Source organism: Alligator mississippiensis, chromosome 1, assembly GCF_030867095.1.
Source record: "Alligator mississippiensis isolate rAllMis1 chromosome 1, rAllMis1, whole genome shotgun sequence".
Lineage (NCBI taxonomy): Eukaryota > Metazoa > Chordata > Crocodylia > Alligatoridae > Alligator > Alligator mississippiensis.
The window spans coordinates 344,853,335-344,875,105 of NC_081824.1; the positions used below are offsets into that span (position 1 = coordinate 344,853,335).

The window sequence follows — 21,771 nt, forward strand, 5'->3', positions numbered from 1 at the left end:
GGCCATTGTGGGGGACCACCTTATGATTCTCAGTGCTCGGGAATATATTGAATTCCTTTACTCTGGTGCCATCACTAGCCTGTTCTCTAGATGTTTTAAAGTGTGTGGATGAACAAGAAGAACAATGCAAACTATAAAGATTTGCTGTGTTTTCTTCTGGTATTTTTGCAGGTCTCTGAAAAATGTAAAACAAAATTAATTAATATTTTCAGTTCCTGCTCTACTTGAGAAGGCAGCCAGCTGTCTCTTGTAGTGCTGCTACTATGGCAACACATATCAGCAGTACTCTCACTCAATAGGCTGGCTGGCACAGCATGCTGGTTTTGGAGCTACCCCCCTTCATCAGGACCAGTCAGGCAGCCTACGAGTGTGAGAGTTGCTGCTGCCTAGAAACAGACAAGGAGTAGCACTCTCCTGCTTAGCAGCAGCCACATAAAGCTCAAGGATAATTAAGTGTAAATACCTGTCTGATCTCCGTCATGGAAATATTACCATCTATGTGACTCTATGGCTAGCAAACATTATTATTGTTTACCCAGAGCCCAGAAGTACACGAGGGCTGCAGAGGACAGCAGTGAGCATAGTCCCTGCCCTGAAGAACATGCTTGCCAAAGATAAAATGCAAGTGAAAAGGGGAACAAGAAATGCACGTGAATAGGGGAACAAGAAACAAAAGTTGGGTAGAGGGATGGGTAACAAGATCAGAAGGTTACCAAGGTATTTTGACCCATGCCTCTTAATGAATTTGGGTGACACTGTGGAGTGGGAACGGGAGTTGAAATGGTAAATAGAATAAAGGAAAGAGGAAGAGACTACAGAACTGAGGGAAGGGAGGGAAGGAAACAAAGGAAGAATGGGAGGAAGGGGAGGAAAAAGGGTGGAAGGTGAGATGAAGTGAAGGGGTGGGCCATTTTTGTTCCTTCAGTTTTATGGTCTGTTAAATAGTTCTTAGATCTGGTTTGATTGCCTGGCAGATCCAGCTCAATTTCAATTTGGTTCATTCTAAATTAATAACACGTTAAAATCTTCCAAATCTATGTATCAGCTATTCCAACTCAGTTTTAAATGCCTCTGATCCAATACAATATTACAGACTAAGACATTACGGACCATATTCTACTCCTGTATGTGTTTACATAAAAACATTGAGTGGAAAATAGGTAAAACCTAGTACTGGTAGAAATATTTTGAATGTTGATATTCTGATTATTTTTTCCAAAGTTTAAAGTTCAATTTTTAAAAATATAAAAAAGATATTGTTCAAACAGCTCTACAGTGGCTGGAATCTTTAGACTTCTAAAAGATTCTGATTAAATAATAATTTATGTACTTGTGAGCTCTAGTGTCTATATATATATATATATATATATACATATATATATATATATATACACATACATATATATATATACACATACATATACATACATACACACACACACACTCTCCCCAATATCACAGTAGTTGAGTACCCCACGCTAGGTTCTCAAAAGAACTCTGGCATAACTAGAGTGGGGTGAATGGGGTGTTGATTTGTGGAGTGGAGGGCGAGTACCGACCAAAAAAGCAGCAATAACAATTGCACATCAACTGTAAGTTGCTGCTGCCCCTATGCCTGGGTACCCAGCTACACCCCTATGCTACTGTTGGTACCTGCAAGTGCTGCTGCATTGCCTAACTATGGATGCCTGGCATCAGGGCTAGAATCCAGAACCCAGAGTGAGGTTCCTAGACTACCTAAGAAGTAGGGTTATGTGAAGCTTTGGTCCCTGATTCGATTCGGCGGAGATCTGGCCCAATTCGGTGGCTGAATCTCCGAATCTGAATTGAATCAAAGGACACTTTAATCTCTCCGAATCGAATCGGAACCCTCCAAATCAATTCAGAAAGATTCGGCAATTCAGACATAGACACAGCTTTAAATGTTTTTTCTACATACCTCTAGGTACCAGCATGGCTCATGAGTGCTGCAATGCTGGGGTGCATGCAGTGTCCCACAGAAGCACGGGGGCTCCCCAGTGCGCTCAGCAGCAAGACTTCTGGTCCACTTCCAGGTCCACCGGGGAGCGTGCTGGGGCCCCTGCACAGAGCTCAGTGGCTGGTGCATCCTGGGTCTGGGGGGCCACCCAGGGTCCCTCCACAGCCAATCGCTGAGCTGGGGGGTGTTGGGGGTGGGGGCCGCAGGGTCCACTTCCAGGTTCACCACCGAGCACGTGGAGGCCCCCCCCTCCGCCCCCCGCATAGGAATCTCCTTCTGCCCCAGCATAGCAGTATTGACAAGCCATGCTGGTACCTCGAGGTATGTAGAAAAAACTTTTAAAGCTGTGTTTATGTCCAAATCGCTGATTCTCCAAATCAAGATCGAACCTTCAGATTCAGGAACAGTGATCAACTAATTGAATCTGATCACACACCCCTACTAAAAAGTGCATGGGAAGAATGAGGCCTCTCAGGCTGGGATCCAAAGCAGCCGGCATGATGTAATGAGGGCCATCCAGTAGAAACTGCATCTAAAATCCCATCCTCCCCAGAGTATACGCACCTTACTTAAGGCAGCAGACACCTCCATCTCCTCACAATCCATAGCCCAGAATCTTCTTCCAAAAGTAGGCACCTAATTAATAATGCTGAACTATTTCCTTTGAAAGCATGGCTGCAGGAGGTGAGAGTAGGCTCCACTTTTATATAGCCTAGTGATTGAAGTACTCACTCAGCAAACAGGACATCCAGTTTCCTGCCTTCCTAGTGTAAGAGGGTTCAAATTCATATCTCCTACTTCTCAGGAGACTGCCCTCACCACCAAGCTATAGACTAGGCTGGGATAAAAGAATTCTCCATCCCTCTTGTTGAAGTTATTCCATTATGTAGTAAAGAATGGAGATTTGTGGAAAAGGGAGAAATGGGAGGCTGAAACAGAGGAGTGAGAGCACTACTAAGAGGAAGCCTGACTGTCACTGAGGAGTGTGGGAGGAGAAGAGAAGTCCTTGGTTCTAATACAGGTTTCCCTGGATTTATGCTGTACATGAGTTCCCAGAGAATGGCGCATAAACGAAATTCGCATAAAGCAAAAACACTTTACGATGTAACAAATAGGGATAGGTTCCCATGGCGGTGAGGGAGGGAGTGAGGAAGGGCCGGGGGGAGGGGTGCTGCTCCCAGGGCTACACAAGGCAGCAAAGCAGAGGGAACAGAGTGACATTCACCCCAGCCCTGGTTGCAGTGGCCCTGGGAGCGGCCGACGCCAGCTGCCTGCAGCCGCTGGGCTGCACCATGCTCCACCTGTCTCCACTCACATCTGCTCCTGGGCTGCGCTGTGCCCTGGTGCAGGCAGCTGGTGTTGGCTGCTCCCAAGGCCACTGAAGCTGGGGCTGGGGTAAGTGCTGCACCTTGCGCCACCCAGGGCTCCGCTTGTCCACACTCACCCCAGCCTGTGCTGGAGCAGCCCCAGGAGCAGTGGACACCAGCTGCCTGTACCACAGCATAGAGCAGCCCAGGAGCTAGGGTGAGCCCAGGTGCAGGGGGACAGGTGGAGTAAGGTGCAGACCAGTAACTGCTGGCAGCTGGTGCCAGCTGCTCCCGGAACCGCCGCAGCTGGGGCTGGGGTGAGTGAAGCCACGGCCCTTTCCCTCCCCCCCACAGACTTACCTTCTTGGGCAGGGGAGGCATCTATGCTGATCACATAAGAGTGAATTTTCCTCGCATATAACGAATTATGGATCTAAATATGCTCATTGCATAAGAGCGAATTTGCATATAAAGAACCTGCACAAATAGAGGGAAACCTGTACCTGCTTTTAAGACTGTTATTGTATTTCATATTCAATATTTTGATAAAATACATAAACAGTAACAAAAGACTGAAATCCAAGACCACCCCTCCCAAACAAGTATTGTCATCACTGAACTTCAGAGACATGCTTAATTTTGTGTTCTCTCTCTCTCTCTCTCTGATGCCATGAATTTTGCAGTCTCTATAGCAGAGGTTCAGCTTCAACAGAATGTGTGTAAAACACCCATCCCAGTTTAACCTATATCCTGGCAATTCAGGCATTCCCTTAGGAGGTGGGAGATGCGAGTTTAAACCATCTTCAAGCTAACAGGAGACTGATTTCCTATTTGCTACTTATCTATCCTGGAAACGCTAGCATTCACAGTTTTTATTACTGTGAATAGTCTAGATTTGTCATGACAATAAGCATTATGGATCTAATCCTGCTTCCACAGAAGTCAATGGCAGTATTCCCACAATTTCTATAGGAGCATGATCAAGCTCTTCGCCTACAGATTAGGGTTTCAGGACACTTTGATTGTTCTGTATTCTAGAGGGTTTTATATTTCACATTTAATGTCTTCTTTTTTGTGTATTTTCTAATAGCTGTATTTTCTTTGTAGTCACTTTTCTAACTAAAACATTAATGCAAAGTAAACTAAACAAAGTAAACATTTTCAAAATATCAACGGTTGTTAACATGGACTGTAAGAAATATGAAACAAAGGATTGCAAATTAAGCCTGCTTTTCAATAAATCACAAGGATTTATTAGTAGAAATACATTCTGTGTGCATTACTGATAAATAATAAAGATGTACAGAACACTTAATTAGGGATTGTGCCACTAATGATGACCATTTTTATTTTTGCTTTTATTTAGGCACTTAGCATGTTAGGCTCTGTGTTTGATCTAGCATAGATTTTTTCCCCACAGTAGCTACATATTGAAAAAATCAAGAGCAAGGAAGTGCAGTTACATGATTATGTTGCCATGACCACTTATTCATGGCCACTTATTTGAAACATGAGCCTTTTTATTAAGGACTCTATTTGGTAAATAGGAAAGGACAAGTTTAATCTCACTTTTCAGGGGATAATGATGTGGACTTTATGAAAAACTATATTACTATAAGTTGTTACAGTTAAGAGCACTTAGAACTCAAACCTGTGATATTTTTTTTCATTTAGAAGATAGAAATAACGTGCATAAAAGGAAGAGCTCTTCTTGATACGAATTCCATCATAATGATACCTAAAATACATATATACACACATATAAATTAATTGATCAATTAACAGCATGCAGTTGCAAGATAAGATCAACACAGAACTTTCATTCATATTCTGTAGGCAGCTGACAATTCTTTAGAATAGAACAGAAATAAGGACAGACAATTCCACTGTTTTTGAGCATTTAAAAGCATATTTTGTCCAATATTTGAAGTACACATCTGTAAATCTTAAAAAAAAACCTTTACAAACAATGTTAATAACAAAACTTTAATTGTTTTTAATTAACAACACAGCATGCAGACATGGTAGACTAAAACCTACCAATTAAGTGAATTACTTGTCCATCTATTTACATAGGTACTCCATCTCAATGGTTTTGAAACGGCACCTCTTATCAAAGCTGGTGGTGATGTGAACCACTCTTCATACTTTTTTTACACTGCTGCCTAGCTCCTGCAATACCATTTTCACACTACCATTTTGCCTGATACATGCTGGACAGCCAACAGTACTTAACGAGTTAATATTTTTACCATAAATGTCCAGCAAATAATTCCTTTTTACATGCGTAACACTCTGCTGGCACGAATGCAATCGAAGTGGTTTGCTAAGGGAATGCATCAAGAGCAGACTGAGGGTGTGGAGATGCAGATCTTCCACTACACTGATACTACATTTCATAGATTCATAGATGCTAAGGTTGGAAGAGACCTCAACAGATCATCGAGTCTGACCCCCTGCCCTGGGCAGGAAAGAGTGCTGAGGTCAGATGACCCCAGCCAGATGCCTATCCAGCCTTCTCTTAAAGACCCCCAAGATAGGGGAGAGTACCACCTCCCTTGGAAGCCCATTCCAAACTTTGGCCACCCTCACTGTGAAGAAGTTTTTCCTGATGTGTAGCCTAAATCTGCTCTCTGTCACTTTGTGACCATTGTTCCTTGTTACCCCAAGAGGCGCCCTGGTGAACAGAGCATCTCCAATCCCTTGCTGTGCCCCACTAATGAATTTGTAGGCAGCCACAAGATCAACTCTCAGCCTTCTCTTGTGGAGGCTGAAGAGGTCCAGGTCCCTCAGTCTCTCCTCATAGGGCTTGTCCTGTAAGCCTCTGGTATTTGGTATAAGGGACTTAGCTGGCACTAGCCAATGACAGGATGGCACTCTTAGAGAAAACTTGTTAGAATATTTAAGTAAAAGCAGATTATTCTCAGAGTCAACATTTTATCAGAGGTCCTGTCAGCTTTATTATTAAGAATGCTCATGTGAATTGTGAAGACCAGAATTTTTTCTTCCTGTTAAGATTCACAAAGGATGATTATAAATTTGGACATCAAATCAGTGGTTTAAAGATCCATTGAACTCAATTCTTTCTATGTTTTATACTAAGGGAAAGGGCAACTGTGGAGAAATCTGTGAAGGGGTTTGTCACAGGTCTTGTGGCCACACAGGCAGCTGTGAAACCCCCTAGCAGCTCTGCAGCTGCTGTCCAGCTCAAACTCTAATGTCACTCTCCCTAGATTGCTCACCCACCATGCCTTGTTCTTAAAATTAAAGGTTAATTAAAGGAGGCTGCCAACAGGCCTTAGAGAGTGAGCCTTAATCCTAATAATTTCCCACTGGGTCTCAATCCAGCCCTCAGGCTAATAGATTCCTCTCAGCTTGACTAGGCCCCTGTAGAGCACCTGTAGTCTTAAGGGAAAATTGTATGACTCCTTTTCCTCCCCTACACCATGTCCCAAGCCTTGTGGATGTTGCTATAATGTTGTTCTTTTGGCATTTTGGTCTTTTCAGCCTCTGCCCCTCTAATCTCGCTAGGCCTCCTAGCCTAGGCCCATGGTGTCAGACCCGGCTTTGAGGCACTAGCTTCAATCTGTCCCCCCTGATCACCAGGTCCCTGGCCCCTGTCTGCTGGGCCCCCCAGCCCCCATAACACATTTCTCTAGAGCGCCAGACCCCCTGGCTCCTGTATGGCTGTACTCCTCTAGAGTACTGAGCTCCCTCGCCCTTATATGAATGGCTGCGCTCCTCTAGAGCACTGGTCCCCTTGGCTCCCACATGGCTGCGCTTCCCTAGAGTGCAGGGCCCTCTGGTCCCTGTATGGCTGCGCTCCTCTAGAGCACCAGGCCCCTTGGCCCCCGTATGGCTGCACTCCTCTAGAGCACTGGGCCCCTGGCCCCCATATGGCTGCACTCCTCTAGAGCACTGGGCCCCTGGCCCCCTATCCCATTGTGCCCCTGCACTCTGCCCCTCTCTGGGCTCAACAATAGCTCAGGCCTTGAGCCCCTGACAAGGCTCAAAGCTATTGCATATCCCACAGACACTAATGGGACCTCCCCTTACAGTCCTCATCCAAACCGCCGATGTAAACAGTAACATAAACCATAAGCCCCTGAGCTATAACAGAAACACAAACAGCAGCAGAAGCAGCCCTCTGCCTTTTTAAGAGAGCAAACTTTCCTTATCTCCCAGCAAGCATACCCTCCAGTCCGGGGCTGTACCCTAGCCTATACACTTGGCCCTGTTGGGCTCTCGGACCCTCTGGTCCCACACATAGCCCATCCTCCAAGCTTTCAGACCCTCTGGTCCCAGCTCACATGCAACCCCTTCTCCATGCTCTCAGAACCACTAGCAGGCACTCAAACCCTCTGGGGTTAACATAAAACAAAGGCCACTTGCCTGTAATCCCACCTTTCTCTACCCAGGGAACTTGCCTCTGTTCCCCAGGCCTGCAGAGTAGTTTAACCAAATCCAGGTCCATTCAGGAGTCCTGCAATCCTGCAGCCAGGAGCTCTTCACTTCATGGCTGCTGGGGAGAGACTCCCCGACCAGTGCCAGCTCTGGCCTTATGTAGCTCCAGCCTGAGACCTTTTCTGGTCAGGTGAATCCCTCATTAGCTCTTCTCTGCCACCTGGAAGCAGCCTCTCAGTCTGCTTGCTCTCACAGAGAAGCAGGCACATCCCAGTGACTTGTTACAGGATGGGTTGTGGTTTTTAGATTTAAATAATATAACTGTTCCATTAAGAGCCAGCTGTGATTCTGCAGGGAAGACGAGGCTCCCTGCCCTTACAGCCTCTTCCCCTTGGACTGGTCACAACCACCATTTTTGTGCTCATCTGAGCCCAAAGATCACTGTGCCGCCCTGAGACACAATGCCTCTGGGGCTACAGATGGGGCCGTGAGGCTCTGGTCTCCCTGTCTGCTTGACACAAGCCAGAGCTTTAAAAGCCAATGAACTTGGTGTTTTAGAAATTGAAGTTAAATTTACGTATAATAATAAAAATAGCTTGGATATGGTGACTTTTGCTAAATTAACTCTATTTTAGCTTGTTGGTGCCATCATAAATCAGGGCTGTCCAACTGGTGGCCCCTGAACTACATCCAACTAGCAAAGGGTAACATGTGGTCCATGGACTCCTGGCCAACTGACACTCACACTATTGCATCTGCTGCTATGGTGTCTGGGGTTTTTAGGGCAGGGCAGCATGGCAAGAGGGCATCCAGTGAGTCTGCTGCCCATGTGGTTGAGTGGGCGAGAGAGGAGGTGCCCACATTCCCCACAGGGTGGTGATTGCAGGGGCAGTTCCTGCTATTTGTGCAGTGTGGGTATCAGGATACCTGCATGGCATGCATCCCAGGGCCCATGACTAGTGTGGCTTGCAGCCCCCAGCTGCTCAGTAGTTGGAGAACCCTGTTGTAAATCCCATTGGAATTGTTCTTGTGATTATTTACACACATTTGGTGCAAACCTCCAGTGTTGTATCCCGCCAACAGAGCTGCATATCTAGCTCTTTTGATTAATTTATTATTCATCAAACAGCTGTAAAACAAGAATACAACATACCTGGCACTGCCTCTCGTGCCCAGCCTTCTGGTCCCCAAATCTGGGAAAACTAAACGAACAAGCTATAAAACACCCAAAAGATACAGAGTTATCTGAGTGATTCACAGGAAAGTATAAAAGATTTATCTGCTACATTTTCCCTATTTAATCCTTGCCACTATCAGACACCTATTCTCAAACTAATACCTGCTTTTCTAACAACCTGCTTACACAGGGCATGGACAAACTCATAAGCAGAGCAGTTTCAAAAGGTGAAGGAGCACTGTGGACAATTGCATAATCCAGGAGCAATACAAAGGTAGCAAAACTGCTCCAACTTCAACTATGGATGAAGCAGGGTTATATATGAATCACAGAATCTTAGAAAAGAAGAGCTCAAAGGGACTTTGGAAGACCTTCTAGTCTAACCCATTGCCCAAAGCAGGGTCATCCCTCCAATGTAAAAATATGGGGAGGTGTCTATGGCAGCTGCCACACACGGGGCCAGTGGTGACTTCTAGTTTCTGTCACTGACAGGGTGGTTGCCTGCCTGCAGCAGCAGCTGTGTTTTTCTGCCCCCACCCTCCCTAAGTCAGCATCTGGGGCAACCTCCCTAGTTGCCCTGCCCTACTCAGATTGTCCCTAACTAAACCATTCCAGTCAAGTGTTTGTCTAACAGGCTCTTAAAAACTTAATTTAAAACATTAAAAAAAAAAGATGAGATTCTACAGTCTCTCTGGATAGCCGGTTATAATGTTCCTATAGTGAGAAAGTTCTTCCTAATATACAACCTCAATTTCCCTTGCTGGAGTTTAAGACCATTCCTTCTTGTCTTAGCCCCTGCGACAGGGAATAATCTGTCTCTATCCTTTTCATAATCACCTTTTAGGTATTTGAAAACTGTTATCAAATTTCCCCTCAATCTTCTCATTTAAATAATCCCAGGTCTTTCAGTGTTTTTGTATCAATCGTGTTTTCCAGACCTCTAATAATTTTTGTTCCTCTCAACTAGACACCTTCCAATTTGTCCACATCTTTCTTGAAGTGTGGAGCCCAGAACTGTACATGCTACTCCAAGTGACCCCTCATCAGTGCCAAATAGAGTGGGAGAATCACTTAATTTACAAGTCATGCTCCTATTAATACAGAACAGTATGCTACTGGCCATTTTTGCAACAAGAGTTGCAGCACAGTAAATGCAAATAAGTGCATGACGACTTCTCCTCACTGTATTTTGTGACTCGCCTGAAAGGCAAGATGATGGTGTATTACAAAAGTAGATGGATTAATGGATTTTCAGAGACATGAATGGGGAGGTGGTAGAATGGGGGAAATAAAATTGCGCTTAGGTGGTCAAGTCCACTTAGATACCTAACAGGTAGAATAGAATCTGGCCCTATTTGTCTTGGATGAAATTCTGGCCTCAGCGAAGTCAATGATAAAATTTACCTTGACTTCAAACACACTTTGAGAAAAAAACTATTGAAAAATAAATCATGACTTCTCTCCTTGTCTTGTCTTTAGACCAATTAATAATGTATATTTCAAAACCATTTTAGTTAAACTGGCATAACTATGTATGTTTTATTCCTCAAGATATATTTATTTCGATTGAACCTAATCCTGTGAAGGACCAGATTAAATTAAACAGAAATGAGCCATTCTAAATCCAAAATAAGGGTAGCTTTATACAAATTTGCACAATCTAACTAAATTGATTTAAATGCTACTTTTAATGAAGTAAAGTTTATGAAAAAGACACAGATTAATATTTCCTACCAAGGATACCAATGGAGCTACATCAGTGGTAGTAGCACTGGTGGAAAATTCAGAACAAAAAAAATGTATAGGATAAAGACAGTAAAAAAGTACTTTTTTTTTTAATTACATGATTAAAATTAAGAAGGTAGGCATGTGTGTGTAAGAATGGAGGTCTCAAAAAGATAATTCTCCTGTTGCTTATATAAATGTTCCATTTTACTAAAAGAATGACATTGTCTCTAAAAGAGACCTTTTTACCTGAATTTTGCTTTGCTTGGATGGATGGTCCTACAAACATAAATGTTTTGTGTTTGGAACAAAACCTTCTTATAAACTTAAAAACAACCCCTAAACCCTAACTGATAAAACAAAATAAAGCCAGAAATATTTTGCAGTTTCAAAATGTGGATTAAAAAAAATAGTGTGTTACCTGTTTATGTGACAACAGAGTTTTATTTTAGGATCAAGAAAAACAACTTCCCAGGCCTACTCTACACTTGAAAGATTTGCTGGCATAACTATATTGGCAGCGTAGATACAGTTTATACTAAACAAAGAATGCTTTTGTCGGTATAACTTTGTTAGTAAAACTCTATCAGTACTAGGGCTTTTACCAGCATAGAAAAATCATTTAAAAATTATATTCATAACTGGTATTACTATGCTGACAAAAGTTTCTACTGTAGATCTGGCCTCAGAAAGAAAATAAGGATATAACAAATCCAGGAAGTCTATAAATTATACTAACAAACTAAATAAAAACCTTTCAAATAAAATTTCATATTTTGTAGAGTTTTGTACAACTTTTTCTATTCATAATCACAAGGGCCTGATGCATTATCTTATATAGTATATCTGTTGTAAAGAAGAATGCTTTGTACCTTTCCAAATGTAGCTGGATTTACTTGGTTCTGATCATACTGTCTGCAGTTCTCTCTGTACATTTCATATAGCAGACAACGAGGTACGCTGCATCCTTCACACATATAGAAATGATCAGCAATCCTTTAAAATGAAATGGTACAAAAAGATCAGTTTATGTCAAGACAAGAAGGTTATTTGCCTGATTCTGATATCACACCATATTTACACTGGTGCAACTCCACTGACTTCAGTGCAGTTGCTCCTTATCTCCAGCAGTGTGAATGAGATCAGAATCAGGTCTACTAGTTCTAAGTAGAACCACATTCTGTAGCCAACGGTACATCATTGTTGCTTTCAGGTTCCCTGAAACTCCCATTTCAAGATACGTTGTTGGGTTCTGTATCAAAGACTTTATATGAATATACTTTATTGAGCAGCAGGCCTATCAGATACTGTACAGGTTTTAATGATAAAATATAGTTTACCTAATATCACAATGAGGTTAAAATTGTCATGCAAAATCATTGTCTCTAAAATGGGAAAAAAATTATTTTCTAATGTATGATGCAAACTACAAATCCTCCGCTATAATAAATGTATTATAGTAAGCAGTTGCTTTCTCTTTAAGAATAATGTACCACAGGATATTTTTGGGTTAGCCATAAAAATGCCTAATTAGAACCCACTAGATTAGCAAGTGCCAAATTCCATACACTAATGCAAACCAAACAGTTGCAATACAAGTATGAAAGAAAACAGAATTTAGCCTGAAATTACTTAGTGGGCACGTCTACATGTGCACTTTAATCTCTAGTAGACTATTTTACTGTGCATTAAAGCATCACATAAAAATGGTGACATCATGCTAATGCAAAGTAAAATAGTCTACTGTGCATTGTCACTAAAAACATGTGCAAATGTGTTACTGCACGTTAGCGCAGCCTAATGCACATTAATTTAGTACCTCACACTGGAAGTACTCAATTTAATGCACATTAGAAAAGGTACATTAATGCATGTGTAGATGCTCCCAGTAGCACTCCTGGCTAGTCTAGATGTGCTTAAATATTAATGGTTGGGCCAGTCATGCTTAACTTACTTGCCTGAGTTATCTCAGTAACATAAATTAAACTACTCAAGTGAGTAAGGTGGGGAAGATTTGATCCTACTTTCTCATTAGCTTAAGTTATTATTACTGCCAGAAAAAATATTCTTTAATTAAGACATAAGGCCAACAGAACTAAACACTGTCAGCAGATAATAGCATCCTGCAGCACAAATACATATGCAAAGCTGAAGCATTTGTGGGAAATAAATGTTGAGGCAGAGAAGAAATTAAGTTTCAAAGCATGACACACTGATCCTGTGACAATGTTCTATTACAGTGACTTTATTTCTGTTGTGCCAAATGAGTTCATTTGATTTAATTATTTGATCTGCTGAACGTTGGTACAGCAGAATGCCAGTTACTGACAACATCACTTTTACTGATGTTCACACTGGTTTAGAAAACAGAATTATCATAGGTACCAGTTTAGACATGAATGCCAGTTTTAAAACAGCATTCCATGTTTTTATTTATTAATAGCTCAGCTTCAGAGTAGCTAGCATTTATCATTTTAACTTTTATCAATAGGTAGCGGGTAAGGTCTCCAACAATCTGATTGACTGCAATAGATTCTATTTGTTATAACTGGGCAAACAATATTAACATTGAGTTATTCTAAGATGAGGGACTGGATCTGTTTCAGCTCAGCTTCCTGCTCCTACTGCCCATCCTTTCCCTACAGAAGGACTTCTAACCCTTTCCCCACATCTGCTCTCTCCCTTGTAAAGAAGCCTCAAACACCTTGGCTCTCACCTAATTTACAGTCTATGTTCCCATCAACCAACCAGGCGTGTTGCTAGGCCATGCGATAGCACTGCTTGCTCCATCTCCCTGCCTGGAGCTATTTCTGGGCTTTTTGCCAATTCCTCATCACCTGATGTAAACTGCTTCACAATTACTGGCAGGGAAGAGAAACCAGCACCAAAGATAGGCAGGGGACAAGGAGTAGGCATGTTGCCTTGGTGGGGAGTTCTTCCATCATAGGAACTGAAAACATACCATAGGTGGGATTCATTAGAGGTAAGACTCCAGACTATGTCCTGCTTCCCCATACCCAGTACTCCTCCTTTCTCTTAGGAAAAGCCCCACCCCAAACCCTAGTACCCTAGTAATTAAGAAACTCCTCAGACATTAAGCCTGGGTCCAAATTTACGCTAGGTATAATACCTTCTGAGTCAATGGAATCACAACAGACTAATTTGTACTTCAGTAATGGTTTTGGCTAACAGCTTTGTCTCTGCACTCAGCTGTTTTTGACAGAGTATTTGATTACTTTTTTATCTATTAAACTTTGTCACTTTTTTCTTACAACAAACTGAAAACCTTCCACCTGCCAAAATGCAGATCAAGTACCAAAGTGCTATAGTACCAGAAAAGCTCAAGAAGAGAGCTTTCACATATTACTTACAATATTCCCAGCATATGGCTATTTATGACACACATTGAAACAACCTGTCCCCAAAATTAAAACAAAGTCAATCAAAAAAGGAGTGGGGGAGAGAAAGAAAAGAGAGAGAAAACAGGGGAGGCATGTATGGATTTATCTTTTGCCTTTTGGCTAGTTCTCTGGCAGAAATTTTTATTCAACTGCTTCTCAGAAAGTACATTAAAAGGACTGATATCTTTTATTATCAGTCTGATAAAAGATATCAGATTCAGATAAAAAGATTATCAGTCTGATAAAAGATATCAGATTCACCCAAGGAACCTTGTCTGCCTATGTCCTTAGACCAACACGGCTACAACCTACACCCCATTAAAAGGACTCACTTTTTTCTGGGGATGCTACATATTATATGAAGACCAAAAGCCTTCCGTTTTGTTTTTGCCAGTGTATCTAATACAAAAATCAAACAAAAATGTTAGAAACTTGTTCCAGAAAGAATACAACGGGGTGATCCACATGTTCACTGTGGAGAAAGGATGGCCAGTGAGTGATCTGGGTGCTGGCATAAGAATTAAATTCTGTCCTCTGTTCTGCCTGACTTCCTGTGTTATTCTGAGTAAGTCATTTAGGGTTTGTGTAGATGGCATAGAGCAGAACTGTGTAGAGATATCAAAATTAGCCCTGTATAAGATGGCTTGCATATCAAAGGCAGACCAGCTTGGTTAGCACAGTCCTCCTTTTCAGCAGAGCTAATTAGTATCTTTTTTTCTCTTTCAGTTCAAGCTAAGTTGCATATTGCATTGAGATTTGCTGTGTAGGTATACCCTTAATTGGGTCCCTCTTTCTGTAAAATGGAAATAATAGTATTTTCCTACCCTGCAGAGGGTTGGTGTGTGCGCAGGCCGGGAGCGGTCTGAGGCTTTCGGGGGCACGCAGCGGGCTGTGGCCAGCAGCCCTGGCACGTGGGTCGGGGAATGCAGGCCGGCAGACTAGAATTAGGCACAGATGCATAGTGGTTGATTTAAGATTATTTTACTTACACCGTAGATGGTCGCGGTGCAGGCAGGAGAAAACTTCGCTTAAGTTGCAGTTACAAAACTTGTACGAACAAGACCCATAGAAAAACTCGAGTCTCTTGAAATAACTTGGAAAGAGCTCTGGATACACACACACAAAGTTTGCTAGGCTCCGTGGACCGAAAGCGCGCAGGGAAGGGTACGTCGAGGGATTAGGTGGCGACGGGGAGAGGCTAGAGGTTGATCAGGCCCCTGTATCCTCCTTAAGGCACACGCTGGGTTTGTTAGGCTCCGCAGCGCTCAGAGTTCTTCACAAGATGTGAAGTCCTCCTTCTCCTCCTCCAGATGGTTGTGGAGTCCTCCCTTGTGGGGTTCTCCTTGGAGTTCTCCAACTTGGGCGGAAACCGCTCAAGCCTCTTATACGGCTAGCAAGCCAATCGCTAGCCGCCACGTGGGAATAATTTAGAACTGGCCAATAGTGGGACACAAATTTGCATGCGAATGGCGGGAACTCCTTTGCACCGGGGTTTTCCTTTTGCAACTGAGAATTGCACCGTGCAAAGAAAGCTCCTCGTGGCGGGAAATAATTCTGCAGTGCCAAAGCACACACAAAATCATACCCTTGGGTTATGACAGTGTGGAAGAGTAAACACATTAAAAGACTATAATAGGGCAGGTCAAGAGGTGAGGTTGGTAGCTTGTGTCAATTCAATATCCTTGAATGTGGTGTACAGGCAGTCCTCGACTTACAATGTTTCAAGTTACAACATTTCACACTTACAACATTTATAAATTGACACCCTGTTTCAACTTTCTGAGGTCAGTTTCGACTTTACAACACTTGATCTGATGCCAAGCCACGCCAGTGAACAAAGTCGCTGCATCACCCCTCTCCCTGGAGAACATCTGTCCAAACTTCCTTGGACACTTTCTTTTAGAAAGCAGACAAGACTCCAGAAAAACCTGCAGCCAAGACTCCTGAGAAGACTCCAGCCAAGAACCCTTCAAAAAGTCCAACCAATAGCCCTTCAAAACATCCAGCAAAGTCTCCTCAAAGAGGTCCTTCCAAATCAATATGATTGCTATTTACAATATAAATACATTCATGTAGCTATATTAGTCATCTATAATTGATTGAGTACAAAGTTATGGGTTATTTTTGGTGAAAATAGGGTATTGGGCCTTGGTTCAGGAACCAATCGCCCATTTATAACATTGTTTCCTATAGGAAAATTGGTTCCGAGTTACAACGTTTCAACTTAAGAAGCGGTTTTCAGGAACCAATTGTGTTGTAAGTCTGAGGACTGCCTATACTGTCATTTTCAAAGCTAAAATCAAATATGGTGGATGTGATATAGTTAATTAATAAAGCAAATACCACACCCCTGCCAAAGATGGATCATCAGCCCTACACAAGAGGTAACCAATGCCCAAAAATGATGAAGGAGGGAAACAGAAAGGAAACCAAACATTTCCAGAGAATAGCCAGACTACAGGGGATGGTTAGAATAGTCAAACTACAGGCAACATCAATTTTTATACACTTTTTTTCTTCACAGACTGCTGGTAGGCTGATTTACTATTAGGTTATATTACCCTCCATTCCCAGGTTTTAAAGAAGCCAGCACCTTTACACAGGGTTCCCTCCTCCCATCAAGTTGTGCTCTGTGAACTGGGAATTGCAGGACGTGGAATAGATGGAGGCATGGAAATCTGGAAAGTCCAATTAAAAATCCCATTGGCTGCCGTGGCCATGCTTTACCTTTGGTGGGTTAGTCTGTTAGGACTGTCTTGAATCAGGGTTTCCAGTAGTCTTATGTAGAGTTTGAATGATGATTGTATGGGATGATTTGGGTAGCGCTGATCCTACCTCAGGCAAGGGGAGGAACTAGACCCATGGTTCTCAACCTTTTTTGTATCAGGACCCATTTGTAAACATCAGTGGCCAGTCCTGACCCACTGCCCCTAGCTCCCGACCCTCTGCCTCCTGCTGCCCAGTGTAGGGGGTGAGAGTGTAGGGCAGGGGGGTGCCAAGCAACCCCTTGCAAGTTTGAAGCCTGTCAACCAGCAAGGGAAAAGCCATGGTTTCCCATGTTTTTCTCCTTTAGAGGAAAATCCATTTTTAAAGTTTCTTGATCCATTTTTTAAGTTTGCTCGTGGCCCTTTCATATGTTCTCGCAACCCACTTTTGGGTTGTGACCCATGGGCTGGACTAGATGACTTCTGGAGGTCCCTTCCATCCCTGCTCCACTATGACTCCACCCAAGGAGAACGTCCACCGCTACGCCCACATCTGGCCACACATCCACCTCCAGCAAAGACAATGTCAAGAGACCACAGGTACTGCCTTCGCTGTTTAATCCGGGCCTCTAACTGCTGCCCTGAGCATGGCCCGCCTGCCCGTATCCACCCACGTGTGTTTGAAACCACACCAACACACTCTCCCCTTCAACCAGACACCCTCACGCCACACACAGTGTTGTCCTTGGGGGGAACAGGGCAACGCCCCTGGGCGCCAAAGCAAATGGGGCACCAACAGGTGCTGCCCAGCCAAGGCGGGGACAGAGCCGCAAGGGCAGGGGATGCAGGCAAGCATGGGGAGGCACATGCCCCCAGTGCCAAACTTCGCTGCTACGACAGTGGCTTCCTCAGCAAAGGGGTTCAGCTCCCTCCAGGACACAGCCAGCCCAAAAGAAATGTGCTCCAGCATCCTGGGCCCCCTACCTGCCGTGCACCTGGCCCCCTGTGCTCAGCCCTGCTGCCTCCTGCTGCAGGAGATATTCCATCCCGCCCCCCACAGCTGGGCATCCTTAATGCCCCCTAGCAGGGGCAAGGGAGCGGCCCCTACCACTGCGTGATGCATTGGTGCTCGTTGCTCCGGCCTCCACACGCCGCCGCCGCCGCCATTCCCGCCGCTGGGGCCGGGCCGGGCCGGGGGCCGGGCCGTGTTTACTTTAGAAGCGGGTTCCACCCGCGCGCCCTCCGCTCCCGCGCCCCGCCGCGCCCCGCCCGCCGGGTTTTTGACGAGTTTACACAGCCCCAAATACAGGAGCGGATCCAGGGGGGTGCACTGGTGCAGTTGCATCACTCCTTTGATTTCCGCTACGCCCACATTTTAAACCCAACTCTCTGGGAAAGGTAGTGGCTTTTCTAACCAGACAGGTCTGAGAGAGTCAATTGACTTCATGGCTCATTATAATCTCCTCCTCTTTCCACTCCTCAGGTGTTAAGGATCCTCTCTCCTTTTTAAGGATGTTCCATTCTTCATTCAATCCTTTCCTCTGCAGTTTTGCTGTCTGTTAGCTATTCCTGGTAGTGAGCATTTATACATGTACTGCAAGGCGCATGGAAGCTGACTCAATCGAGCCTGTTCCACATGGGAGCTGCTATACCTGGCACTGTGTTGCATTCATTTGTATAAATGGCAAAATGCATGTCAGCGCTGAGAAAATGGAGGTGGTGGGCTTTTGAACTAAAACACCTTCGATGTGTTTTAGTTGGAAAGTGCATCTCTGCCAGGTTTTCAGTGCTCACGCCCATTTCTCCATTGATACAAAGGCACGTGACAGCGCTGGGCATTTAAAAAAAATGCCCAGTGCTGTGTCACGTACATGTCTAAAAATGCCCCATGTCTTTTTTCTATTTCACAGCCCTGAAAACTGTTCTAACTCTAGTTAAAAACCTTAACTCAGATGTAAAAATATTAACTCAGATGTAGAAATGACTGACAGTGAAGCATTGGATGCAGTATCAAGATACTCAATCTGAATAAGAGATGTACCTTTAACTGTAATAACTATAGGACTAATGACACAATATCTTTTGACCTTTTTGCCTCAGTTATTTGATTTCTTTTTAAACTTTATATATAATCTAGCATATTAGTGCACATTCCAAAATATGTTTTTGCTTTGCTCTTAAACTGAATAATATAGCACTAGGCCCCTAGCATATTAGTAAAATTTCTAGCTTCTCTATAACTGGAGAAAAAGATGTGTTCTGTTATATGTGATGATGTGCTCCACCATCTGCATGCCCCTTTCAAAATCCTGGATGTGCCCATGGTCTAATGGGTATATGCGGACATCCCAGTGCTCCTACCAGGAAGCTGGACAGGGGAGGTTCTCTGTGACTGCACCTTATTTCCTTACGTCTGGTAAATCATGTACATGGGGAGTGTTCCCTTGTGCGGCATCTACTTCTTCCCTTGATAGCTTTTCAGAGTACTGGGTGCTTTCAAAGGATTCTCTGTGCACCTCTTCTTCCTAGTTTCCCTGTTTTTAATCTTTTGTCTCCAGTGTATCTCTATTTTGATTCATGCTGTTCTAAACCCCTTGGTGAATCTTTAGGTTTATTCTTTAGGTTACCCTTTCCCTTTAAGAAGAATATGTCACAGTTTTTCTGATAAATTTTCCTTTGGGCTCTCCTTTTTGGTGTCCAACAATTCTGTGGAATTCCAGATAGTCCCAGGCGTCTGTTATAGTAATTGCATCCTTTGAAACTAGAAGCTATAGTCATAAATGCATGACCAGAAGCAAGCATATCACACCCACAAAAACTCAGAAACAGGACTTTGTTTCGTGAGATCTGTCTACACTAGAATCACTGTTGTAGCTTCAGTGTAGTATAAATATGCCCAAGATAGGGATGAACGTAAGTATTTGTAGCAGTTTAGCTGCAGCCTTTTTTACGCAGGCTGCAAAACCCATGGGTAAATACTCAGGCGATTAATCCATGCTGAGCTCTGCTGCAAAGACCAGACTACTACCAGTGCCCAAGTTACTTGATTTATAGCTGGCTCAGATAGGTCTATAATATCTAGTCATCACAGGAATGATTGCAGTGTATATATATCCTTGGACAGGAACAGCAGACAGAAGAGACTCAGGCTCAGGTAAGGATATCTCAGGCTATAAAGAGGGAGCTATATCTATACTAAAAGGGGAAGGCTGTCTCCCTTCCAGAGCTAGCCCGGAAAGCCTCTGTTGGGAAATGCATTGCAGTACTGTGACCATCTTCTTTAATAACATATGTATTAAGAAAATAAACATGGAATTGGACGTAAGTGTTTGGGGGCTTTTGTCAGGCTGCCTTCACTGCTATGCCTGCCTTGCACTTAGAAAGCCATTAAACAGCCAGTGTGCAGTTTTGCAATTTTGATTTACCTCAGCATTTTGGTGTTGCTCTAGATCTTCATACCTCTCACAAAGTCTCTTGGGATGCTTATATGCAGTCTACATTGGAAGAAAACAGGCCGTTAATAAACATAGTCATTGACTATTGTACCTAACTGTTCCGGTTACAGTGTATGTAGGGCAGTCTCTATTTTAGGAGACAGCATTTAAGCATGTGATTTGACAACTATGTGGGCACAAAGGATTCTTCTCATCAAGGCCTCAACACAGTATCACACCTCCACATACTAAAACAACATATGTGGTACCTCACATCCACGTGTACAGCTTCCTAAAAGGCAGACTATAATGTAGGAATATAAAATAAAATAAAACATTTCTATCTTCAAGTTGTCCTTTATGTCTTTTTTCCTCTTAACATTTCTGCCTAGTGACATGTTTGCTTTGGTCTTCATGTCATAACAAATAAAGCAAATCTGTCTTTGCCAAACCTTTCTGCTATGGTACTAACAGTTAATTAACATTAAGAAACCATGGGAGTTTCTGAGAAGCAGAATTGATATAATGCAATTCTGTCCAGTAGGAAGCTTTTAGATGCTCCAGCCATATATAATTTATTTTTGTCAGTCACATGGTGGTAACACTCATTTTGCATAACGGATGCTTGCAATGGAAAAGCGCTTACAACGTTTCAGTGGAGCAGACAGTCTTTTCATCTGTCTATAGCAAAGAGAAATTTAGCAATTATGGGAGTTTAAGGGACCCTCATATAAACAATGAAAGCAATGTTTTAAATACGTACAGAAATGTATTAAAGCAGGGCTTATGTTATCCAGTTATTATACAGTAGTGCAAGTGTACTGCTGCATAATAACATCCTATAGCATATTGCCTTTATGCAATATTTGTACTTACATATAAATTGTTTTCCTACCTGTTAGTTATACAGAATTCACATTTGGGAACATTTCATTCAGTGCCAGGAAAGCCCTATTATGGCTAGAATTTGTGCCCAGTTTCTGTTGAGCACTACTGTAGGCTTTAATCCTGCAAATATTTTCATATATGCTTACGTTGTCATAGTGAAGTGATTCTCAACCAGGGTGCCGGGGCCCTGGGGTGCCTTGAGATCTTTTCAAAGGTGCCATGAGGTGCCACACAATGTTAGCATGGTTAGCTGTGCAAACATAGTTCACAAGATAAACCCAGAGTGTCAAAAATATACTGGCCCACTGTGGTCTTCCTCAGTTCTTAGCAACAGAATTATTCTGTTATTTTTCTGTTGTCAAACAATGAGTGAAAACTAAGAGCTGGCATTTTCTGAGGGGGCCTTGAGTCTTATCTGGAGGTATCTTGAGTTTATTGAGGAGTGCTTCAAGTCTGAAAAGGCTGAGAGCTGCTGGCATAGTGTCTCTCAAATTAAGGGCCTAGTCTACACAGTTACAATTGCAGGATTCAGGGTCAGAATTATGATGGTACCAAAGAAACTGTTTAATTCTGTATTACTGACTACATTAAAGGCATCAAGTTTTTCATGGGCATTCTGTTTATGAGAAAAGATTCATAAATAGGACTGCTTGTACATAATCAGCATAGGCCAGGGTGGCAGTCTCACCAGTTAAAATATTTTCTTTATATAACACAACCTCATAACTGACACACGTGGAATTAGGAGAAAT

The 21,771-nt window shown here is 43.0% G+C and overlaps 1 protein-coding gene across 2 annotated transcripts in view; it reads right to left on the minus strand.

Moving 5' to 3' along the window:
* The window catches only part of RFX8 (regulatory factor X8), a 50,516-nt gene extending 32,277 nt beyond the window's left edge, over positions 1–18,239 (minus strand). The window contains exons 1-4 of one of the 2 annotated variants that reach the window (XM_059721004.1): positions 17,806–18,239; positions 11,464–11,587; positions 8,843–8,904; positions 4,937–5,023 (exon numbers count right to left, since the gene is read on the minus strand). In XM_059721004.1, coding sequence (XP_059576987.1) covers positions 4,937–5,023; positions 8,843–8,904; positions 11,464–11,587; positions 17,806–17,864 — 332 coding nt within the window. In that variant the 5' untranslated portion in view covers positions 17,865–18,239. Of the gene's footprint in view, positions 1–4,936; positions 5,024–8,842; positions 8,905–11,463; positions 11,588–17,681; positions 17,759–17,805 lie in introns of those variants that run through there. The other variant, XM_059721005.1, reaches the window with a different exon arrangement.
* Positions 18,240–21,771: the final 3,532 nt, after the last annotated feature.